Consider the following 19,718-nt stretch of genomic DNA (forward strand, 5'->3'; position numbering starts at 1 on the left):
TGTGTGTGGAGGGGGAGTATGTATGTGTACGTGTGTGTGTGTGTGTGTGTGTGTGTGTGTGTGTGTGTGTGTGTGTGTGTGTGTGTGTGAGTTTTTTGTGTGAAGGGGGAGTTTTTGCGTGTGTGTTTGTATGAGTATGTATTTATTTTTGTGTATGGAGTATTGAAGTGTACATGTGTTTTAGTGTGTGTGTTTATGTTTAAGTCGTTGGTCAAATGTAGCTTACTTCACCACGCCATGGGTATTCCTCAGGACAGTGGCTGCAAAGCTCTGCGTGACTCCCACCAGGCTGGTTCCGTCCACCTCCACTATCTGATCATTCACCTTGATCCTGTGAGAGCAAGACAGAGGGAGTGAACATCCGCACAGTGTTCATAAAGGGTGCATTAGCAAATTAGCATTAGCATGAGGTTACGTCTCAAAAACACAACATTAAATGCATGCGTATGTTATGGTGACTGAGTAGAACAGATGCTAATGTGCTGAATCTGAATGTGAGAAAAATAACGAATTAAATACGGCCATTTTGTCACAAAGTTTTTATTCAATTTGAGGCCCACTATAAGACATCATGAACCCACAACTCGAAATAATCGTATTAGCGCTTATCTGTCAAACAGAAGAAATTGGACTGAACGTTTGGAGCTTGCAAGAGTATAGTGTGAATTGCCTAGAGCTGACAGCAGCTCGGAGCACAATATCCACTGGTCAAAGGAAGAAATTAGGTTATCTGGCACCATGTGACAAACTGTGCTCTAAGAGGCCAAAATGGGAGACTTTTGTGTCACCATTAGCTACTCAGATTGTTTCAAATTCAATTCAATTCTATTAAAATCCATGGCACCATTCATCTTCAGTTGACGAGAAAGAGGAAACCTTTTGGGAACTTGTGATCTGAAATATATGCAAACATGTACATTTTATGATGTAACTTTATCAAAAATAAGATTTAAACTCTATCTTAAACCTCACACTAATGTAAAACTTCACTTCTACCCACTAAGTGCTTCTCCTTAACATTTCCTATCATGATGTGCAATTTCTACTACACAACAATTATTTAATCTCATAAAAGACACTGGATTTGTTTATTGATTTATTTTGGAATTGTGCCAGAAGGTCTGGGATGAATCTGTACCTATAATTGTTCTCACAAACTGTTTGGTTAGCTCGCTAATAGCCTGCTGTCTATCAGGCAAACACACACTGTAATCTGCACCACCTTTGGAGATGATTAACATATCAATCGGAATTAGTCATGTTTATCTCAAAGATGCACTAGCAACACACACACACACGCACACACACACACACACACGCACACACACAAACACACACACACACAACATAGAAAACAATTACACCACTCCCTACTAGTGAGCATAACAACCCTTAAGATAACATGTAGCACGTAAATTAATAATTGACGTGCAGAAAAACAGTAATCAGATCCGCTCAAGCATGTTCTCCTCTGTTTGTACCAGAACATCTTCCCAGCATGGGTGAGGGGGATGTATGAAAGAGCAGAGCAGCCATGTAAGAGGCACTAGTTCACATCAGAGATGAAAAAGCATTTTAGTATGAATATAATTTTCATATCTCAATAATGGGGATGTTCATCCTGTGGGAATACTGCAGCGACATTAACTCTGCCTCAACCACTCTCTCAAAACACCACAACTGAATAGGAAAACAGAAATGGAGGGCATGGTTTTCCTTTGCCAGACTCAAAAATATTAAGGATGTGCGCTACCCTTGTGTACACAATGTTCCTTGTACAATGTTACCCTAAACAATGCCCCTTTGCACATCATATTTTCTTTTTTTCAGTAATGCTTATACTGTTTGGGCCTCTGAATATTGCTATTTCTATACATTGTCAAATATTCTCTTAGTGGAATATTCCTCTCCGACACTTTAACTAGAAGACAGAGCGGAGGATGCAACATCAGTAAGGTCTCTGAGGGAGAGAGGCAGTAAAGTACTGCTTCAGAAACGCAATCTAGGATGGGGTACACCCATCATTCCAGCATCAGCACACCAGCAAGGGTCAGAAAACACACATACTGCTACATACTGTATGTATTTATTTGCAACACACACCACGTTACAATCATATAACTCTATTTACGTAGTAACTCTACTAGTCCTCCTGCAGTGGCGCCTCTGTATATGGCAGACTTCGTGAGGACCCAACATCATCAGGCCCCTGAAGGGAGAAAGGGATGGAGATGCAGGGCACTGTGGGCATATCTAAACACTCCCAGCGCAGACTCACTGAGGTGGTTAACAACAAACGTTTCCCTCCATCCATCCCTCCGCCACGACCCCGGGGCCCAGCCTTCCTTTCTCTCCTTCCTCTCCTGTTTTCTCTCTCTGTCTTTCCATTTCCACACTAGCTGTCAAGGCGATCCATCCTCAGATTCCATTGAGCCGGATGGCCTCCCAGCACGAAAAGTGCGGCAGAGAAATTACGCTCCCCGCAGAGATGGAGATATGAAAAGCAATCCTACAGCCGTCTTCCCCCTGCATCCCTCAGATACCTCCTACGCACGTTTCCTATATTTCATATGGTTTCCTCCCAGGACAAACTCCATGGGAAAGAGCTAATCTCACCAGTTGGAAATCAAAGTGAGCCGTGCAGGAAATGAGCCGTGGTGACACACACACAGGTAGCCCCGCTGCGCGCTGTGATCCCCCCGCCCCGCCTCCTCCCTGAACTCCCTAAGCTCCGTCTCCCACCTGAAGACTCCATTTCCTCAGCTACAGTCTCAGATGAACCCCCCCTCCCATCCCCACCCCAACGAAAAAAGCCTTAGACTTTCGATTTCAGGACTTTTTTGGGCGCTAATCTCTTAGCTGGGCGTCAGGCGCTCAACTGCTGCACTGACGAGTGGCGGGACAGCGGGAGGGTGTGTTGATGCGCTTACCTGCCATCCCTCTCGGCGGCTCCACCCTTGATGACGGTCTTGACAAAGATGCCCAGCTTCTCGAGCCCGGCATCGGCGCCCACACCCATGCCAATGATGCTTATGCCCAGGCCATCGTCATCTGAACAGGGCACAGAAGAGAAGTCAAATACAAGTGATAGTACTGGAACTATCATTAGGAAGACAAGCTTATTGAATAATTAAAAAGTTGAAAAAAACGGATGGGTGGAACTGGGTGGTGAGAGTGATAGATAAATTGATAATAGGAGAGATAGAGAGATCATGTGAGCAAATGCATGTAGAAGACTGAATGGAGGGAGGACAGAGTAGATTAAATGGATGAGGACCAACAGTGAATAAACACACTGTCGATTATGCTCTGTAATCTGAATAAATAATTTGCATTAATGTCCCGTGGCCCTCTATGGAACTGCACTGTACCAGCATGCAAAACCATACCACACCCCTGTGGGCCAAGTTAAATAAGAGCCTGCCACGTAACAATAACTCTTTGTGGGGCAGCCGCTGAGACACTGTAAGGAGCTCACCTTTCTCCAGCTCCACGGGGAAAAGCTCCAGCTTTTCAACCCTCTTCTCCAGCTCGTATTCAGCCGAGGATGCCACCGGATCCACCTCCTCATTCCTGCGATCATAATCCTCGTTTGAGTAGGTATTAAAAACCTGAACGACAGAAAAAGAGGCAAGGCTTAGTTCCTTAGGAGGTCACATTACACACAGAGCTGCTGGAGAGGGGGGGGGGGGGGGGGGGGAATAGTGGTCTCATTCAACTATTTGTGAGACCAAACATCTCAGCTTTACAAATGGCTATGCTACATGTGCTAGCATGTGACTGACTTTGTGGTGAGAGTTGGGGGGTAGGTAAGCCAGTCTAAGCTACTGGGTCTATGTTCTCTGTGTCAGCGAGTTTGTGACCAGTGGGGTGCCTGTGAAAGTACAGGCAACACCACATGTGTCCCCTGATCTTGTCTAATTTCAGAAAGATGTTGACACATATTGACACTCTCTCTCTCTCCCTCCTGCAAGGACATAGACATTATGTGACCTGGAACTGGCACAAGGAACTGGCACATAATGTGGAACAAGGTGAAACCAGGAGCCACACTCATTCTTGGCCTCCTTCAGATCAGGTGCTGGCATCTGCTGTCAGGCAGGTAAGGATCTCATGGAGAGGGTATGAGATTTCATGGACAGAGAAAGAGAGAGAGAGAGAGTGAGAGTGACTGCAAATGCAGACTGTCTTTGTGCTCTCCCTACGAAGTGAACCCATAATCCTAGCAAATAGTCTTTGCTCTCCCAGTTGCTCTGCCAATTGAGCCACAGCATCACATGTGCGGTGTGAAATACTATTCCTGGAATGCATTTTACACTGTCTGAGACACAGCGTTTGCGGTTTTATCCAACATGACACCAACGCATCACAGCCAATTTGTATGTGTGTATCTGTATGAGGGAATTACATCCAAGACCTTGATATTGGCAGCTTTTCACAGCTGAGCTACAGGAATGCGATGCAATCCGCGCCACTGTCTAGCGTGCTATTGGATACGAAGGCCAGTGATCAATACAATTAGGGGGGCAGAGGGGTGTGCTGTCGCTCTTGATTTTTTTGGGTGAGGAGAACGTGACGCCACTGCCACGTCTCCTCAAGCGCACACATCACTTCCCATTCATGTCTCCGATTTCTCTAAGCACTGAAGTGCAGATAGCACGGTAACACGCCACATACAGACACACACTCACACACGCATATATATCAAGGCATGATCACACACATACATCTATCCAGACATGAACAAATACAGAGTGGGTGAGATAGAGAGAGAGAGAGAGAGAGATATAGAGAGAAAGAGGTCCCCTTCAGATATCTCCTGCTGGGTGGATTAGCACAGCAGCTCAGCATAAGCAGCTGCCTTAGGCTGCTGTCCACTACCAGGACTGGTCTGAAACAGGACAACAGCAATCTAGGAGAGAGACTGCCTTTATGTCTGACATCACAGGTAGTAACCTACCAGTATCCCCATCACTTGGTTTTTCCACAGCAGGTGTTTGGGTTGATTGCAGCAATTTATCAGCCAATTAGTACGTGGCATGTACAACAAGGTGCCACTCATGCCCTCTCGGGAAAAATGACTACCGCCTCTTTTCAACTCATGCCCCTTTATCTGTTGGGAAAACACAATCTGCAATGAATCTTACCTTGTCTGTTACAAAACACCAAAAAGCAAATCAGGTAGAGTCTGGCCCACAGTCAGAACCTTAGATAAACGCAGCCTGGAAAATGGTTACCCTGACTAAATCTCCTACAGTGCATTGTCTCTGTGAATTTCCCATCATCAATCATTTAAAGTGATAAGGAGCCGATGCATTATTAAAGAAACACACATGGCCGACATGACTAGTGTACTGTGAGAGGAGCAGGAGGATAAGAATGAAGACAGCAACTGAGAAAGAGAGACAGAGAGAGAGAGAGTGATAGCTGATGAGACAGAGAGAGAGAGAGAGATAGCTGGTGAGACAGAGCTAGAGAAAGAGAGAGAGAGATAGCTGTTGAGACAGAGAGAGAGAGAGAGAGAGAGAGAGAGATAGCTGATGAGACACAGAGAGAGAGAGAGAGAGAGAGAGAGAGAGAGAGAGAGAGAGAGCGAGATAGCTGGTGAGACAGAGAAAGAGAGAGAGAGAGAGAGAGAGAGAGAGAGAGAGAGAAGGGGAGAGACTGAAAAGTGGTGAGAGTCTTTTAACCTTGAAAGTCTTCGACACAGCATGATAGAGCTGAAACACAGCCAGGACTGAGGCAGGTGATTGAATTAGGCCATAAAACATTGGGCTCAGCCACTGTGTGTGGCTACAGCTGAACATCTCTATGAGCAGGGGGAATATAAGATGTCAGATAGGGGCAATACACTACACTGTTATGTGACCTACTGCTTGGAGAACACAAAAAGAGACAGAGAGAGAGAGAGGGAGAGAGAGAGAGAGGGAGAGGGAGAGAGAGAGAGAGAGAGAGAGAGAAGGAGAGGGGTAGGCAAAAAGGGGGAGAAACAGAGGGGAAAAGACAAACTTGCTGAAGAGAGAGACAGAGAGACAGACAAAAGAGAAAGAAAGATAAAGGGAGAGAGGGAGTGAGAGAGGTACGCAAATGAGGAGGAGAAACAGAAGGGAAAAGACAAACTCACTGGAGGAATAGAGAAAAGAGAGAGACAGACAGAGAGAGAGAGAGGGAGATAAGGGAGCAAGGACACAGAGAAGGAGAAAGACCAGAAAACAAGATGTCAAAAAACGAAATGTGAGAGACACAGATTGAAAGACAGAGAGAAAAGATCCACAGATAGAGAGCATCATTTTGCGCTCCCCTGAGGGCTGCAGATACTCTCAGGCTAAAGGGGTCTCGCGCCCTGAGCTCCATCAACAGCCTGCCCTGTCAGGCAGGCAGGGGAACAGTCTCCGGAACATTCCACACATCATTAACTGTAACTGCACCCCCCGGTATCTTTCTCACCTCCAAACTCCCACTGACACACTGTCCACCCTCCGCAGGAAGCCAATAATGGCACAGCCACCCCCTCTGCATGGCCTGGCAGTCAGGCGGCCTCTGCCATCTACCAATCCCAGCACTAATAGTTCCACTGCGCCCAGGATCTGAACATAATCTGACCTGGTTAGAGCCAAGTCAATATAGATGCATGCCAATATAGATATATAAAGAATATACGTAGGTCAATACAGCGTAGGAGGATTTCACTTAAGTCCTGAAACTATGTCAGAGGGTTTCCCTAAATTGAGAATTGAGAGCCATCTGTGTAAAAATGTAATGTGTTGTCGTTGCCATAATTGATGAATTTCCTGCTCTCTGTACCATTGCCTTTCTCTGCCTCTCTTTACCACTGACCGATACTGGCTCCTATTACCACTATGACCTCGTACATGAGCAGTGTCAGAGGGTCTAATGTGAGGGATAAAAATGTCCTTCCATAAGGAATCTGGGTGTTCATGTAAAATGGACAACAGCTCTTGTTCTGCACTTCTTTATTCAGTGCGGTTACATGATGGCATAAACCCGATTTCGGCCAAAGCCCGACTTCTCTATCCATGGGGGGTTAACTGTGTTATCTCACGGTACATGGCAGTGACAAATCCGGATCTTGGCCGCGACAGTTCAAATCAAATGTGGAATGTTTACAAGCGGGAATCTGATTATACAGTAAATAAGTTGTGAAATGAAACAAAAACACATCACAGTTAAAGTTGTATTAGTATTGATTGATTCACATCGATATGAATGGATTACATGACTAAGAAGTGGTGGAAAAGTAATATGAAAATATTCGTCATTCGTCAGCAAACAAAACAAGCTCATATTAATTTTTAAACTACACAATACTAAAACTTTCATGTGTTTTGGCATGCTCTCCACCAGTCAGTCTTTCACATTGCCGTTGGGTGACTTTATGCTACTCCTGGCGCAAAAATTCAAGCAGCTCGGCTTCTTTTCTTGGCTTGTGACCATCCATCTTCCTCTTGATCACATTTCAGAGGTTTTTTATGGGATTCAGGTCTCGGAATTGGGCTGGCCATGACAGGGTCCTGATCTGGTGGTCCTTCATCCACACCTTTACTGGCCTGGCTGTGTGTCATGGAGCATTGCCCTGCTGGGAAAAAACACTCCTCAGAGTTGGGGAACATTGTCAGAGCAAAAGGAAGCAAGTTTTTCTTCCGGGACAACGTTGTACTTTACCTGGCTGAGGTTTGTAAAAGACCATAAGGATTGAACCAAAGCTGACTGGAGGTTCTTCTAAGTTCGTCTTCTCTGATGAGTCCAATTTTCAGCTTTGCCCAACACATGGTCGTCTGATCGTTAGACGGACACCTGGAGAGGCCTACAAGCCACAGAGTCTTGCACCTAGTGTGAAATTTGGTGGAGGGTCGGTGATGATCTGGGGGTGCCTCAGCAAGGCTGGAATGGGGCAGATTTGTCTTTGTGAAGGACGCATGAATCAAGCAAGGTACAAAGTTTTCCTGGAAGAAACCTTGCTTCCTTTTGCTTTGAAAATGTTCCCCAACTCTGAGGAGTCTTTTTTCCAGCAGACAATGCTCCATGCCACACAGCCAGGTCAGTGAAGGTGTGGATGAAGGACCACCAGATCAGGACCCTGTCATGGCTAGCCCAATCTCCAGACCTGAATCCCATTTAAAAGCTGTGGAATGTGATCGAGAGGAAGATGGAAGGTCATAAGCCATCAAGCAAAGCCGAGCTGCTTACATTTTTGCGCCAGGAGTAGTATAAAGTCACCCAACGGCAATGTAAAAGACTGGTGGAGAGCATGCCAAGACACATGAATGTTGTGATTGTGAATCAAGGTTATTCCACCAGATATTTATTTCTGAACTCTTCCTAAGTTAAAACATTAGTATTGTGTTGTTTAAAAAAGAATATGAGCTTGTTTTCTTTGCATTATTCGAGATCTGGAAACACTGCATCTTTTCTGTTATTTTGACCAATTGTAATTTTTCTGCAAATAAATGCTCTAAATTACAATATTTGTATTTGAAATTTGGTAGGAATGTTGACAGGAGTTTATAGAATGAAACAAAAATGTTAATTTTACTGAAACACATGCCAATAAATAGTAAAACCAGAAAAACTGATAATTTTGAAGTGGTCTCTTAATTTTTTCCGCAGCTGTATGTCTATGGGCAGGATCTCAGGCATGCGCAAAAGTTGTTGTTGCCAGTTGTAATCTAGTTTCGAGAGTTACATGCGTGCGTTGTCCGATTTCCAGCGTAATCCGATCACTTATCTGGGGGTGTAAATCTGATTTCAGTGGGACACAGGAAATCTAGATTTGGGGAGTTACATGAATTGGATCTTCGATTGAAACCCGACTACGCTCGAAAACTGGACACATGTAACCGCACTGAATGAGTAGACAAGAGCAGTTTGATCAATAGCATGGCGGCTTTCATTTGGCCCTGTATCCCATCACACATCTCTGCTTGCTCAGACCAACTCCCTGACGAGGTAAAGGCACAGATGTAATATCTGCTTGATAGATTTACTTAGATAGAGATGTTTAAGTGTAGTGGTGGTAATGTCAGCAGAGAAACCTGGATGAAACCATTCCTGCGTATGTTTTATCCTTCTCTTGCTCAGAGGCAGTTTTTGGGATTTAACTCAAATGTATTAGCCAACCTCCACATGATTAAAATGTGCATTTTCCCCATGTAGGTCTACCCGCGAGTATGTGATGTCCTCAGTTGCCACCACAGATACAATTAGATAGGGATTTTAGCTAGCGCACAGAGTTTAGACTCCTCAGTGATGACTCAGCGCTAGTTTAGTTTAGCTTAGCCATAGCCAGCGCCCTGTAATGATTTCACTTATTCCTCCCATAGTTTGTTTCATCTCACCTCGCTGTCCCTATTGAACACATTTTTAACTCTCTGACTCCCATCCATCGCTCATCAGCCAGGCTTTTGATCAGTGCTAGAGGCAGCTGAAAAAACACACTCTGTCACTTTGGTCTTTGCCATCATAAATCAGTAGGCTTTTTTTTCCTTTTTCTTGTTTTCTCCTTTTCCCTGTCTCTCACGGCATTTGATCTGCAGAAAATATTTCAAAGGGAAGCAAAGTATGTTCTGTTTTGTTAGGAGAATCTAAATGACGGTTCTCGTGAGTTAAGGTGAGTGTTTTCCTCTGCAGAAGTGCCTGGGATTTTCTGGTGCCTGTTAAGCAGACCAGAGCAGAGCAGAGCCTGAAGATGAGCTGTCAGAAGTGGCAGCACTTTCCTTTAGTCCTTCCTAAAACAGGCTTGAGATGCTCTGCACGAATTCAACAAAGAGCCTCTCAGACGCAATCTATCTGTCTCTTCTCCAGCACACCTCTCTCTCTCTCGCTTCATTTCTCCATTTCCTCATTACGCAAATACTTTAATTTCTCAGTCTTCCTCTCTCCCCCTTTTCCCCTGCCAGTCTAACACTGTCTGTCTTGCCTCTTCTCTGTTTATTGTTTTGTTTTCCCTCTACGTTTAATCCCTCTGTCTGTTCTCTGATCAGTGGGTGTACGCTGCTGCCAGCATCTCCCTCAGAAGGCTGGCGCTCCGTAGGACTGCATGGGCAGGAGCAGCATACACACAACGTTGCCGTCACCTCCGCTGCAGTTTCACACTGACGCGTGCCCACACTGCCTGCCTACCTCCACTCACTTCCTGTTTACCTCCCAGCTTCCTTGTGCTGCTGCTTTATTCACCACTCATCCACTGTGCGCCTGGTCAGCCAGGGCCAGGCTGTGTGTGTGTGTGTGTGTGTGTGTGTGTGTGTGTGTGTGTGTGTGTGTGTGTGTTAGTGTGTGTGTGTACTTTCTGGAAGAGGCAAATTGTGGATGCCAGCATTTTCCGTCAGGCAGTCTGATGGATTAGCTGAAAGGAAGGCAGGGGTGGAGGGGAGTAAGACAGAGAGCAAAAGGAGCGGGGAGTGTGTTTGTGCACGCGCAGGCGTGTGTGTGTGTGTTTGTGGATGCGCGTGTGTGAGTGTAAGTATGTTGTTGTAGGATTGTGTTGATGGATGAGAGCGTGCTATGCATGTACTGTATGTGTGTGTGGGTGTGCATTTCTTTGAGAGGGGGAGTTCTGTCTGATTATATAAGACTGGGCTTCTGTACGGGGGAGTACTGTGTACTTCAGGCCAGTGTGTGTGTGTCTGCGTGGGAGGGAGAATGCATATGTCTGTAAGTGTTATAAGTGTGTCCCTGTACAGCATGTGTGTGTGTGTGTGTATGTCTGGAGGGGCAGCGTGAGGCCACTTGTATCGCTGCCTAACATGGCACGGCATGGTGCCTTGGCGCGGCCTGCCGCTGCTGATCGCATTAAATGCCACTCCGGTCACACAGTGCCAGGGCTCTTGCGGTGCCGCCGAGGTGCCGATCCAAACGGCAGAGGTGGGGGAGGCCTGGGCCGTGGCCGCCAACCAAAGGCCTCGCCGTGGATTAGCAACGCCTCACGGCGTGCCTGCAGGGATGACTCAGCATCGCATTAACATTAGCGGACCATCGTGTAGACTCCAGGCCAAGAGTTGAGTCACGCTGGCTCAGGCTCTGGTTCCACAACACTTCTTTCTTCAAAAATGGAGTCTCTCTCTCGTGCTTTAGTGTTACAGGTGCTCTGGTCTGATAGTATAATGAAATATCAGTGCAGTCATGTGTTATCAACTTTTCACCCTGGCAAAACAGTGATAGGGAGGCAAGAGAACAGTGTTGCAATGGTGCTTGAGATTTTGATGAGTCACGTGTACTATCGGTCTTTCATGCTCATATTTCATGTCAATATTAGCTCATATTTCATGTCAATATTAGGAGCTACAATATCATTTCAGGTTTTTTTCAGCCACGTCAAATAAAGAGGTGGCCTGAGTTTAAGAGAGGGAGTAGGAAAGCGGTGCAAAGTTGCTGTATGACTTTATGAGTTAGGCACTAGGGATCTGAGAGCAGACTGTTATTCCAGACAAATGAAGCTCCACAACCATTCAGATGTCAGTTCAGCTTTTTAGGTTTCAGATATTCCCCGCCAGTACTTCTTTGTACATCAAGAAAAGAAAATAGGTCCAACACATCTGGCACAGGAGCCCGGGGGAAATGCAGGTATATTTACCTCAGTGCCTTGAAGCGAGTAGCTGACTCTCTAAGACGGCTTATCAATACATTCTTTCCACCCTTCTTTCAAATCCCTGTTGCTGTGGTGCATTACCACCAAGTGCCATGACTCCCACCTACAAAACAGCCCACCAGAGTAACAAAACACATATCTGACAGATGAGCACAATGGATAAGAGCCAATATTCCAACCACTTTCAAATTACACAACTGCTTTCTTGATGTATCCTGTTAGACGGGTAGGAGTGGGTGCCAGTGGCATTTGCTGTATGAGTTTGACAATGGATGGGGGAAAAAAAGTGTTTAATTCATGAGCCTTGACCAAGGAGCTTATGAAGGCTAATTTGCTGGGGATGAATGGCGTCATTTGTTTTTGTTTCATGCTCATAAGCTTCCCATGAGACCGGTGCCTGCGAGCTTTCAGAAAAATGTCTTGAGACTCCGAGGACGTGACAAAATCTTTATAATGTCAGAGAACAGAATCTCCGAGGGGGTTGTGGACACAGCACTGGAGGAGTACTGACTCCGAGGCGCATCTGAAGTGAACCTTCCAGAACCTCGTAAAAAAATTAAAACCTTTACAATGTTTTTAAAACAATAACACAAACAAAAAATATCTCAGAAGCCTCTGGGAGGTTTTTTCATGTCTCATTAGGCTTCACTGCACGGCGGCGAAGAGTGAATTTCAAATTCAGCACAACTGGGCGAGCAGGCAGTTCCCCTCATTGTGCCAGTCGCATCTCCACAAAGCAGGGCACTGTGTCACTGCTGAACACCGCCTTGTTCTCTGTAGGGACAGCCATTAAAACAATAAGGCCCGCTTGTGCTTCACCACGGCGGGCTGCTTCCGTACCGCTGGCCCAGCCCATACCACCGTGACGGTCCGCATCGACCCAACCTGGCCCTAAAAACACAGAGCAGGCTAGTGTTTTCCCCGGATCGTTAAATATTCAGCTCCCCCGAGGCTCCTGTGTCACCAAAACAAGCAAACGAAAATGCCACAGCATTAATATTACACAGCCGGCAGACGCATATACTGTAGGCCTCCGCCACATGTTTGGTGAGAGATACGACCTAAAGGTATACCCGATTTATTAGACAGTTCTCCAAAGACTTTAAACACCAACAGTCTGAAAGCCAATACAGTCATATGACTGAGAATATTTGCTCAGTTAAGGCGTTTTATCACAGTTATTCTACAAACCTGCCTTGCTTCTTTTCGCAGAAAATGCAGACTAACAAATTGAATAATTATGAACTTGAGTTTTTTTTGCAGAGGTTTGCAGATAACTCAGATATTGAAGACTCATAAGCTAATCTAGAAATGTTGTGAAAATCCTTCAGGCCTGAAAATGAAACAACAAAAAAAACTTTTATGCGCTCACACTTCTCTCTCTCCTTCTATTCCAAGAAAATATGGCAACTGCCAAAAAAGGTCTCCTTCTGTCTCTACCCCACATGGCGACACTTGACTCTCTCTGCAGTTTATGCTAGACATCAAAAATTTTGTGCGTTTAAAGCTAAAGTAAAACATAGTGAGTATAGTATTCCACTCATTATTTGCAACCTCGGCTCAACACACACACTCCTACACACATGCAGCGTACTAAGACGCCAAAACCCATTAGATATGAGTATATTCTACATCTGACTGAAGTACTGATGTTTGAGTGTCTTTGGAGGAGGCATGAGATTATGGGAAGCCATTTACTCTTTCAGGCATCAGTGAGCCATTTTCTGTGCTAGATCCAAACATCCACTCCAGCCCTCACATTCAAACCCCTTAATATAGACTTTGAAACATTAACTCATGGAGGAATTTATATTTTCGAATAATTCAGTAAGGGACCTACGGATCTGTTTAGCTAAGCCCATTTACCTGAACAAGGGAAAACCACATTGTAGACGCTGTTTACATACTGACACAGATGAGTAAATACAGATTTACATTGCTCACAGGGGCCGGGGATAATCTGCTGGTGCGGGTCAGATCAGGCCAGGGCTCAAACCTGATTACGCATGAATGAAAGACGGAGGAGAGGGAGCGAGGAGAGAGGCAGCGAGGGAGCGAGTGAACAAGGCAGAGTGGAGGAGAAACACAAGCTGTGAGAACGCAGGACTGTGTGACGGCAATAACACAGCAGGGAGCTGCCTCTCCATCAGCTTTTCTGCGGATAATGAAAGTCAGGCACGTCACGGTCCAAGGTGATTTCCACCATAACATGGCTGCATGTCTAACCGGAATCGGTAAACATGTTAGCAATTGGTGGCTAGGTGGATAGGACTTAGCAACATAACCACACAGATATCTCATAATGGAAGTAGACATACATGTTGATACTGCAACAGGATCTTGCTCACTTTCACACCAACTTCCGCAACATCCATCACACTCAACCGTGTGTTAGTTAGCCATCACAAAACTCCTCTTCGAACACTGACATTTTTTTTTTTGAATGCTTAACCTTCACTGACGGATCATCACATGTCGACTGTGCACTTCTGTGCTCATTACTAAAATTGCATATCACGAGTGCAACAAAATGTGCATTTTGGCCATACACTGTGGTACTAAGACACACGCACGCAGCTCGTACACACACACACACACACACACAGAGTGTGAAATGTTTACACATCAGGCTTATGACAGAGCGCAGAGTGAAGTACGCAATTACAGTATCGTTTCAGAACTCGTTCAGCCGCACTCAGGCCCTTCAGATTGCACTCACTTCCATTAGGTAAGCCGGGGAAGAGCAACCCAGCCCGGAGCTAGCTCAGCAGTGACACAACACTTCCACCGCAGTCATAGAAAGGGTCAGAACAGGTTGCTGACACTCCAACAAGGACAGTGCATTTACTGCAGAGGGTGTCCTGTTCTGTATTCGCTGGATGGGAGAATCATAGAGAAACTAACAATATTCAGCCCAGTCGCAATAGGAGGTCTATTATAATAATGGTATGACTGCTCAGGCAGTAAACAGTACACAACAGGATATCATTTTTCACTAAAGCTGTTCAGCAGAAGGCAGAAATACCACTGGAAAAGGTATCATTTTTCAAACACCAGGAATTAATTTTTTTTCTCCTGCGTGTATCAATGTTTGTTTTGTCAACCCTCAGAGAGCTGGAAATGTAGAAAAATATGTTGGACAATGAGGAGAAGTGAAGGGGTAACATTGTAGCAGGTCAAACTGGCAACAAGCGTAACGCTGGGAAATACATTTTGCAGGGCTGGGTATTTAATAGATATGTCAATACTTGGTGAGAGTTCATCTATCGATAACATATCACAAAAGAAGTATAGCTCTGCCACACACACACAGACACACACACACACACACAGTTTGGTGCTCGTGCATTTACTGATTATAAAGTACAAAACAAAGCATCGCAATTGCCCTATTGATTTTTTGGTCCCAGTCCAAGACATACACACACTCAAGGCATACACACACTCTAAGTTAGTGCTACATTTAAACGCTGTTGGCATTGTGCATCAGGTATTCCTATATTTTTAAGAGCGCTCTCTCAGTGCCACACACTCGTTTTCAGGAAGCGACAAAGCTATGATATAAAAAATATCATGCGTGACTGTGGAGTTCAGTGGACCTCTGCTTTGCAACAGGGCTGTTGGCGACTGGATTTAAAGGTTACCATGCGACCTCAGTAACACGCTTACACACAGTTGTGTGCATATGTTCTCTGTCTTAGAAGTTCTCTACAGTCAGCGTTAAAGAAAAACCAGACTCGTCCAAATCACCTTCAACAGGCTTCCACAGCTCCATCATACGCAGCCTGGAAAAGGAGGAGGGACTGCCAAGTGAAAGTCGTTGTGTGCTGAGACTGAAGGAAGTACATTACGTTCTTATTACCAAGCAGAGTGCTGAGAGAAAACTAACGGAGCTAAATGTCTGAGTGGATTAGGGAGCGGTGTGGTGCTGAATTCAGGAATGCATCATAGACCGAGCTCAGTGTTTTAATGTTCGAAGGCGCCCCCTTCAAGACTGGATAGTTTAGTATCCATATCATAAAACATGTTTATATCATGTTTATATCATAAATCAGCTATTGAATTAATTACTTAATATGAAAAGCATTACTGGTAACTGACATCGTTACAAATAGCATTATCTGATAGTTCAATTTGGATAATTATTGACTAACTATGGCATCTACCAGGCCCCAAGAGTGCAATGTGAGATACAGTATGTCATGTCTTTTGGGTTGACAAACAAATCTTTCCATGTCAAAAACGAATTAATTTACAGTGAGTGCTTATACCCCCCAGCCTGTGAGGCCAGCTTTCACTGCAGCTTCTGAAAAAAAGATTTCTAGATTAATTAAGGTTTAATAGCCTGGATGGTGAAATGATTTATCCGCTTTGAGAGGCACTAAGAAATATTGCTGGCAGGGGATGGGGTGGGGGGGATGTTTAGTCAGATTAACTGAAGAAATGTTTTCAATGTCTTCCTTGTAGTCTCCACCCCCAAGGCCAGGGGTTAAGCCAGCCTCGTGCCTGGCTATTCGGCTGAAGGGGCCACATTTCAAGTGATATTTGTCTCTTTCTCCAGTTGGAAAACAAAAGACAGAGCCCTGTTTGTTCATGGGGAGCTCAGAGGGTGAAAGTGCAGCCTCAGTTAAATATTCCATATTATTAATGACCAATGGCCAAGCCATTTACAAGAAAACCGCCTAACAGCCCTGCTTACTACTCGGCCTACCCGGCCAGCCGCAATCCCACAGTGGACATTTCCAAAGGCCTGAGAATCACCCTAAATCATAACTTGAAAAGGATATAAAGAGTTCAAATTGCACTTGAACTTGGAGCACGTCTAATTGAAAAATGGCTTAATGGTTGAGGCTGAGTGGTGTCTCGTTATTGCGATCTTACTGAGTGCTACAGTACGTTCGCTGGTCACAGATGATATCATAGTTCTTACAACACAACCCACAAGGAGGAAACGGGCAGCGTGGAGGACCTAAATATCTAGTTTATAATTAGCTGATTAATCTGAGAATTAAAATTTAGCGTAGCGTGGGGATGTGATCTGATTAAGGAACTCCAAGAATATGAGACACTTCATAAGGAGGAAGAAAAAAAAGAGAGAGGAAGAGGAACGCCTGACCTTTCCTCGGGCTAAACCTAACCCAGCACAGTTACTCTCGAGGACGGCGGCTTGTGCAAAGGCAGTCAGCAGCCTCCTGTCACGTTTTCAGCTTTAGCCCCAACCCCCCAGAAGAGAAAACTGGAGTAATTGTTCTGCGCTGTTTCAGCAAAGGGATTGATCCCAATGAAGAAAATATTTGCCTCCTTGTACTCCCCTCCTTCCCATGCCCTCAAGGAAGCCAACGGCTGATTGCTATGATTAGCTTGAGCCATGCTAGGTCTCAGGAGCCGCAGCTTACAGTAATGGTGTGGTTACAAACATCATCTAATCAATGCTAAAATAAAAACAAAGCGATTACAAGCCATAACAACACAGTCCGTTCTCTTCCAGCACATGCGTGAATTATTATTTTTTTTATCTCATTACGATAAAGCCAGAGTGAGACTGAATTAATACTGAGGGCTTAAAGTGTTGTCGCAAGCATCTTAAATCAAAAGACTATCGTGGTTTGTCCACAACATTAGCTTAATGCTCTGTACTCTTTATCACCCACCACCAGAGGACTTCAGCAAATGCAGCGAAACCAAACAGACGAAAATTACCATCTCCCTCTTTCACCTTGAAAGTCGCTGAACACAGTGCATGGAAGAAAATTACACACCTGGCGATTGGTCTGCATGTCTGGAGATGTGCCTGAGTGAGAGTGTGTGTGTGTCTGTGAATTTAAAAGTGTTTGTCTGTGTGTGCATGTGTAGGAATTTCAGAATATGTGGGGAACACTGGGCAAGGGCTCAAAGCCTGAGTCTGAAAAAATCAACCGAGATCTCAGCCAAAATGACTTCCGAGGGAGCAGTTGTTTCTGTACACACTTCCCAGCAGGCATTTCCTGGGCCCTCCTCAGACCAGTCCAGCATACAGGCACCTCATTATCCAAACTGCACTGCAATGATCAGCCAATACGGTGACTTGCTGAAGGTATACGTTAAGCAAATCAATAAAGGTACATTAATGCAGGAGGAAGATTACATTATCTGTGCGCTGCATGTCGAAGTGGGGAGCGCGCAGCCTGAGGCAGAGGGGATAAGAGAGAGAGAGCTAATGGATAAGGGGTTATGGTCAAAGGAATTATTAAATCAATTTCCCCGGAACACATTTGTTTAATGTCAAACTGCACTCAACACAGAGAAGGGGGTAGTGGCAAGGTAAACGGCTGGCGATAAACTTACGTTCATGGGAGAAGAGTTGAATCGAATCTTCCTCCCCTGAGGGATGTCATCCTCGGGCTCCTCCGGTAGGCCTGGGATTTCAGTGAGCTCTGACCCCGGGTCATAGATGACATCATCATCAGCGTCCTCATCCGTGCAACTCTCGCCCCAGCCCTGGTAGCAAGCATCTCCATCCGCATTGAAAATCACCCTCTCGTTCCCACAATATTCCTCATCGGGCTCTTCTGCCAGATCCTCTGTAATCCGTGACGTCTTCTTTTCGTCATTGTGGTTCTCCGTGGCGGCATCCTGTGGCTTCCTGGCTACAAGTTCAGGGATTTCCTGGAGAATCTCGCTATCGTCAGCCTCGCTCGCCTGAGAGAAGTCCCCGCAGACAGCCTCAGTGTTGGGAGTCTGGCCGTCCTGTTTCTCGTCTGATACTCCATCAAACTCAGCCGAGCTCGGGAGGGCCTTCTCCCCGTTCTCTTCATCCTTGGCTGCCTCCTCAATCTTCTGCTCCAGCTTCCTCTCCCTCTCCAGCCTCTTCTGCTCCGCTGTCTCCGTGGACGGGCTTGGGCTGAGGAGATCCTCGGAGGACGAGGACATGGGCAGCTTGCTCCCGATCCGGGTCCTGTAGACACCACGCACCGGCGACTGGCGCAGGCTGCTGTCATCTTCGCTCAGATCCCCATGATGGTGCTGCCCATCCGGGGAGCACAGCGCACGGCCCGCGCTGTGGCTACGGCGAATCAGCATGCCTGGCCCGTGCTGGCCGCGGTCAACACTCTCGAACACAGCACTCAGTTGGCTCACCGTAGGGGAGGAGGCCTCATTCCGTGAGCACAAGGAGTCCAGAGAGTCGGTGCTTCCTCGGTTGGAACGAGGCCCCCTCCAGTCTTCCAGGTGCTCATGGGAGCCCCTCTTGTCCCTACTGAAGGAGGAGACGGGAGACTGGGACGTGTCCCGGGAGGTCTGTTCAAACAGCTTCCTGGTCTCGGAGAACTTTGTGTTGGAGCGATCCACCGCGCCTTGCTGGAGCTTGATCACCGACCCGTCGGTCCGGTTGACGAAGTTGGTGGGCTTGGTTAGTTTCTGGGGAGACGGGTCGGCTCTCTGGCTTTTGGCGGTGCCAACAGTGTCTGTGCCCATCTGCATGAACATGTCCTTGATCCGGCTGACATGGGCGCCGTACTGCCGGCCCCGAGGCTGCCGGATCCGCTCGGGGTCCTTCTTCCTGGCTGGGCCGTCATCCTGACGAGGCTGGTCGAAGGCCTTCTTCAGAGCCTGGAATTCAGTCCTGTAGGCGTTCCTGTGTGGGGAAGCACTGCGAAGAGTAGTCCTCTCCGCCGTGGCCTCTGTCTTCAGCATGTTCGCTTCAAGGGAGGGGTCTCACTTCAGTGGTACCATTCAGAATCACTGTCATTTCTGTGAAGTCTCACATTGCAGTATGAACACTGGAGAGTTCTAAAGAAAAAAAGCGTTCAGAAAAACACAAACTAAGCATATATTTGACATACTTCTATGTTATAGATGGGTATAACAATGATGCTCTCTAATATGAGTCATAACAATCTGCTTATGACACATTCATTCACAAACAGAAACGTTGATACAAACGTTGAGCACGATGGTTTCGGTAGAGCGTGGTAAAAGCGGCTGAGCCACAGTCAAGGGGAGTACTTGGGTGATAAAATCGTTTGTTTTTTAATGATCCCACGCAGGCACAGCATCACTTCAGACGAGCCTGCCTCATTGACTACGTAATACAGGGAGCATATAATACCTTGCTGTTTCAAAAGATTTTGTAACA

General features: G+C 45.9%; 1 protein-coding gene across 1 annotated transcript in view; it reads right to left on the reverse strand.

Annotated features, from left to right (window-relative positions):
* Nucleotides 1-19,276, reverse strand: part of ppp1r9a (protein phosphatase 1, regulatory subunit 9A) — a gene marked incomplete at its 5' end in the record, with an annotated part of 45,595 nt that extends 26,319 nt beyond the window's left edge. Inside the window, 4 exons of the mRNA XM_080836345.1 lie at nt 227-331; nt 2,931-3,051; nt 3,479-3,611; nt 17,930-19,276. Coding sequence (XP_080692471.1) covers nt 227-331; nt 2,931-3,051; nt 3,479-3,611; nt 17,930-19,276 — 1,706 coding nt within the window. The remainder of the gene's footprint in view (nt 1-226; nt 332-2,930; nt 3,052-3,478; nt 3,612-17,929) is intronic.
* Nucleotides 19,277-19,718: the final 442 nt, after the last annotated feature.

This window comes from Sprattus sprattus (genome assembly GCF_963457725.1).
Source record: "Sprattus sprattus genome assembly, chromosome: 4".
Taxonomy (NCBI): domain Eukaryota; kingdom Metazoa; phylum Chordata; class Actinopteri; order Clupeiformes; family Clupeidae; genus Sprattus; species Sprattus sprattus.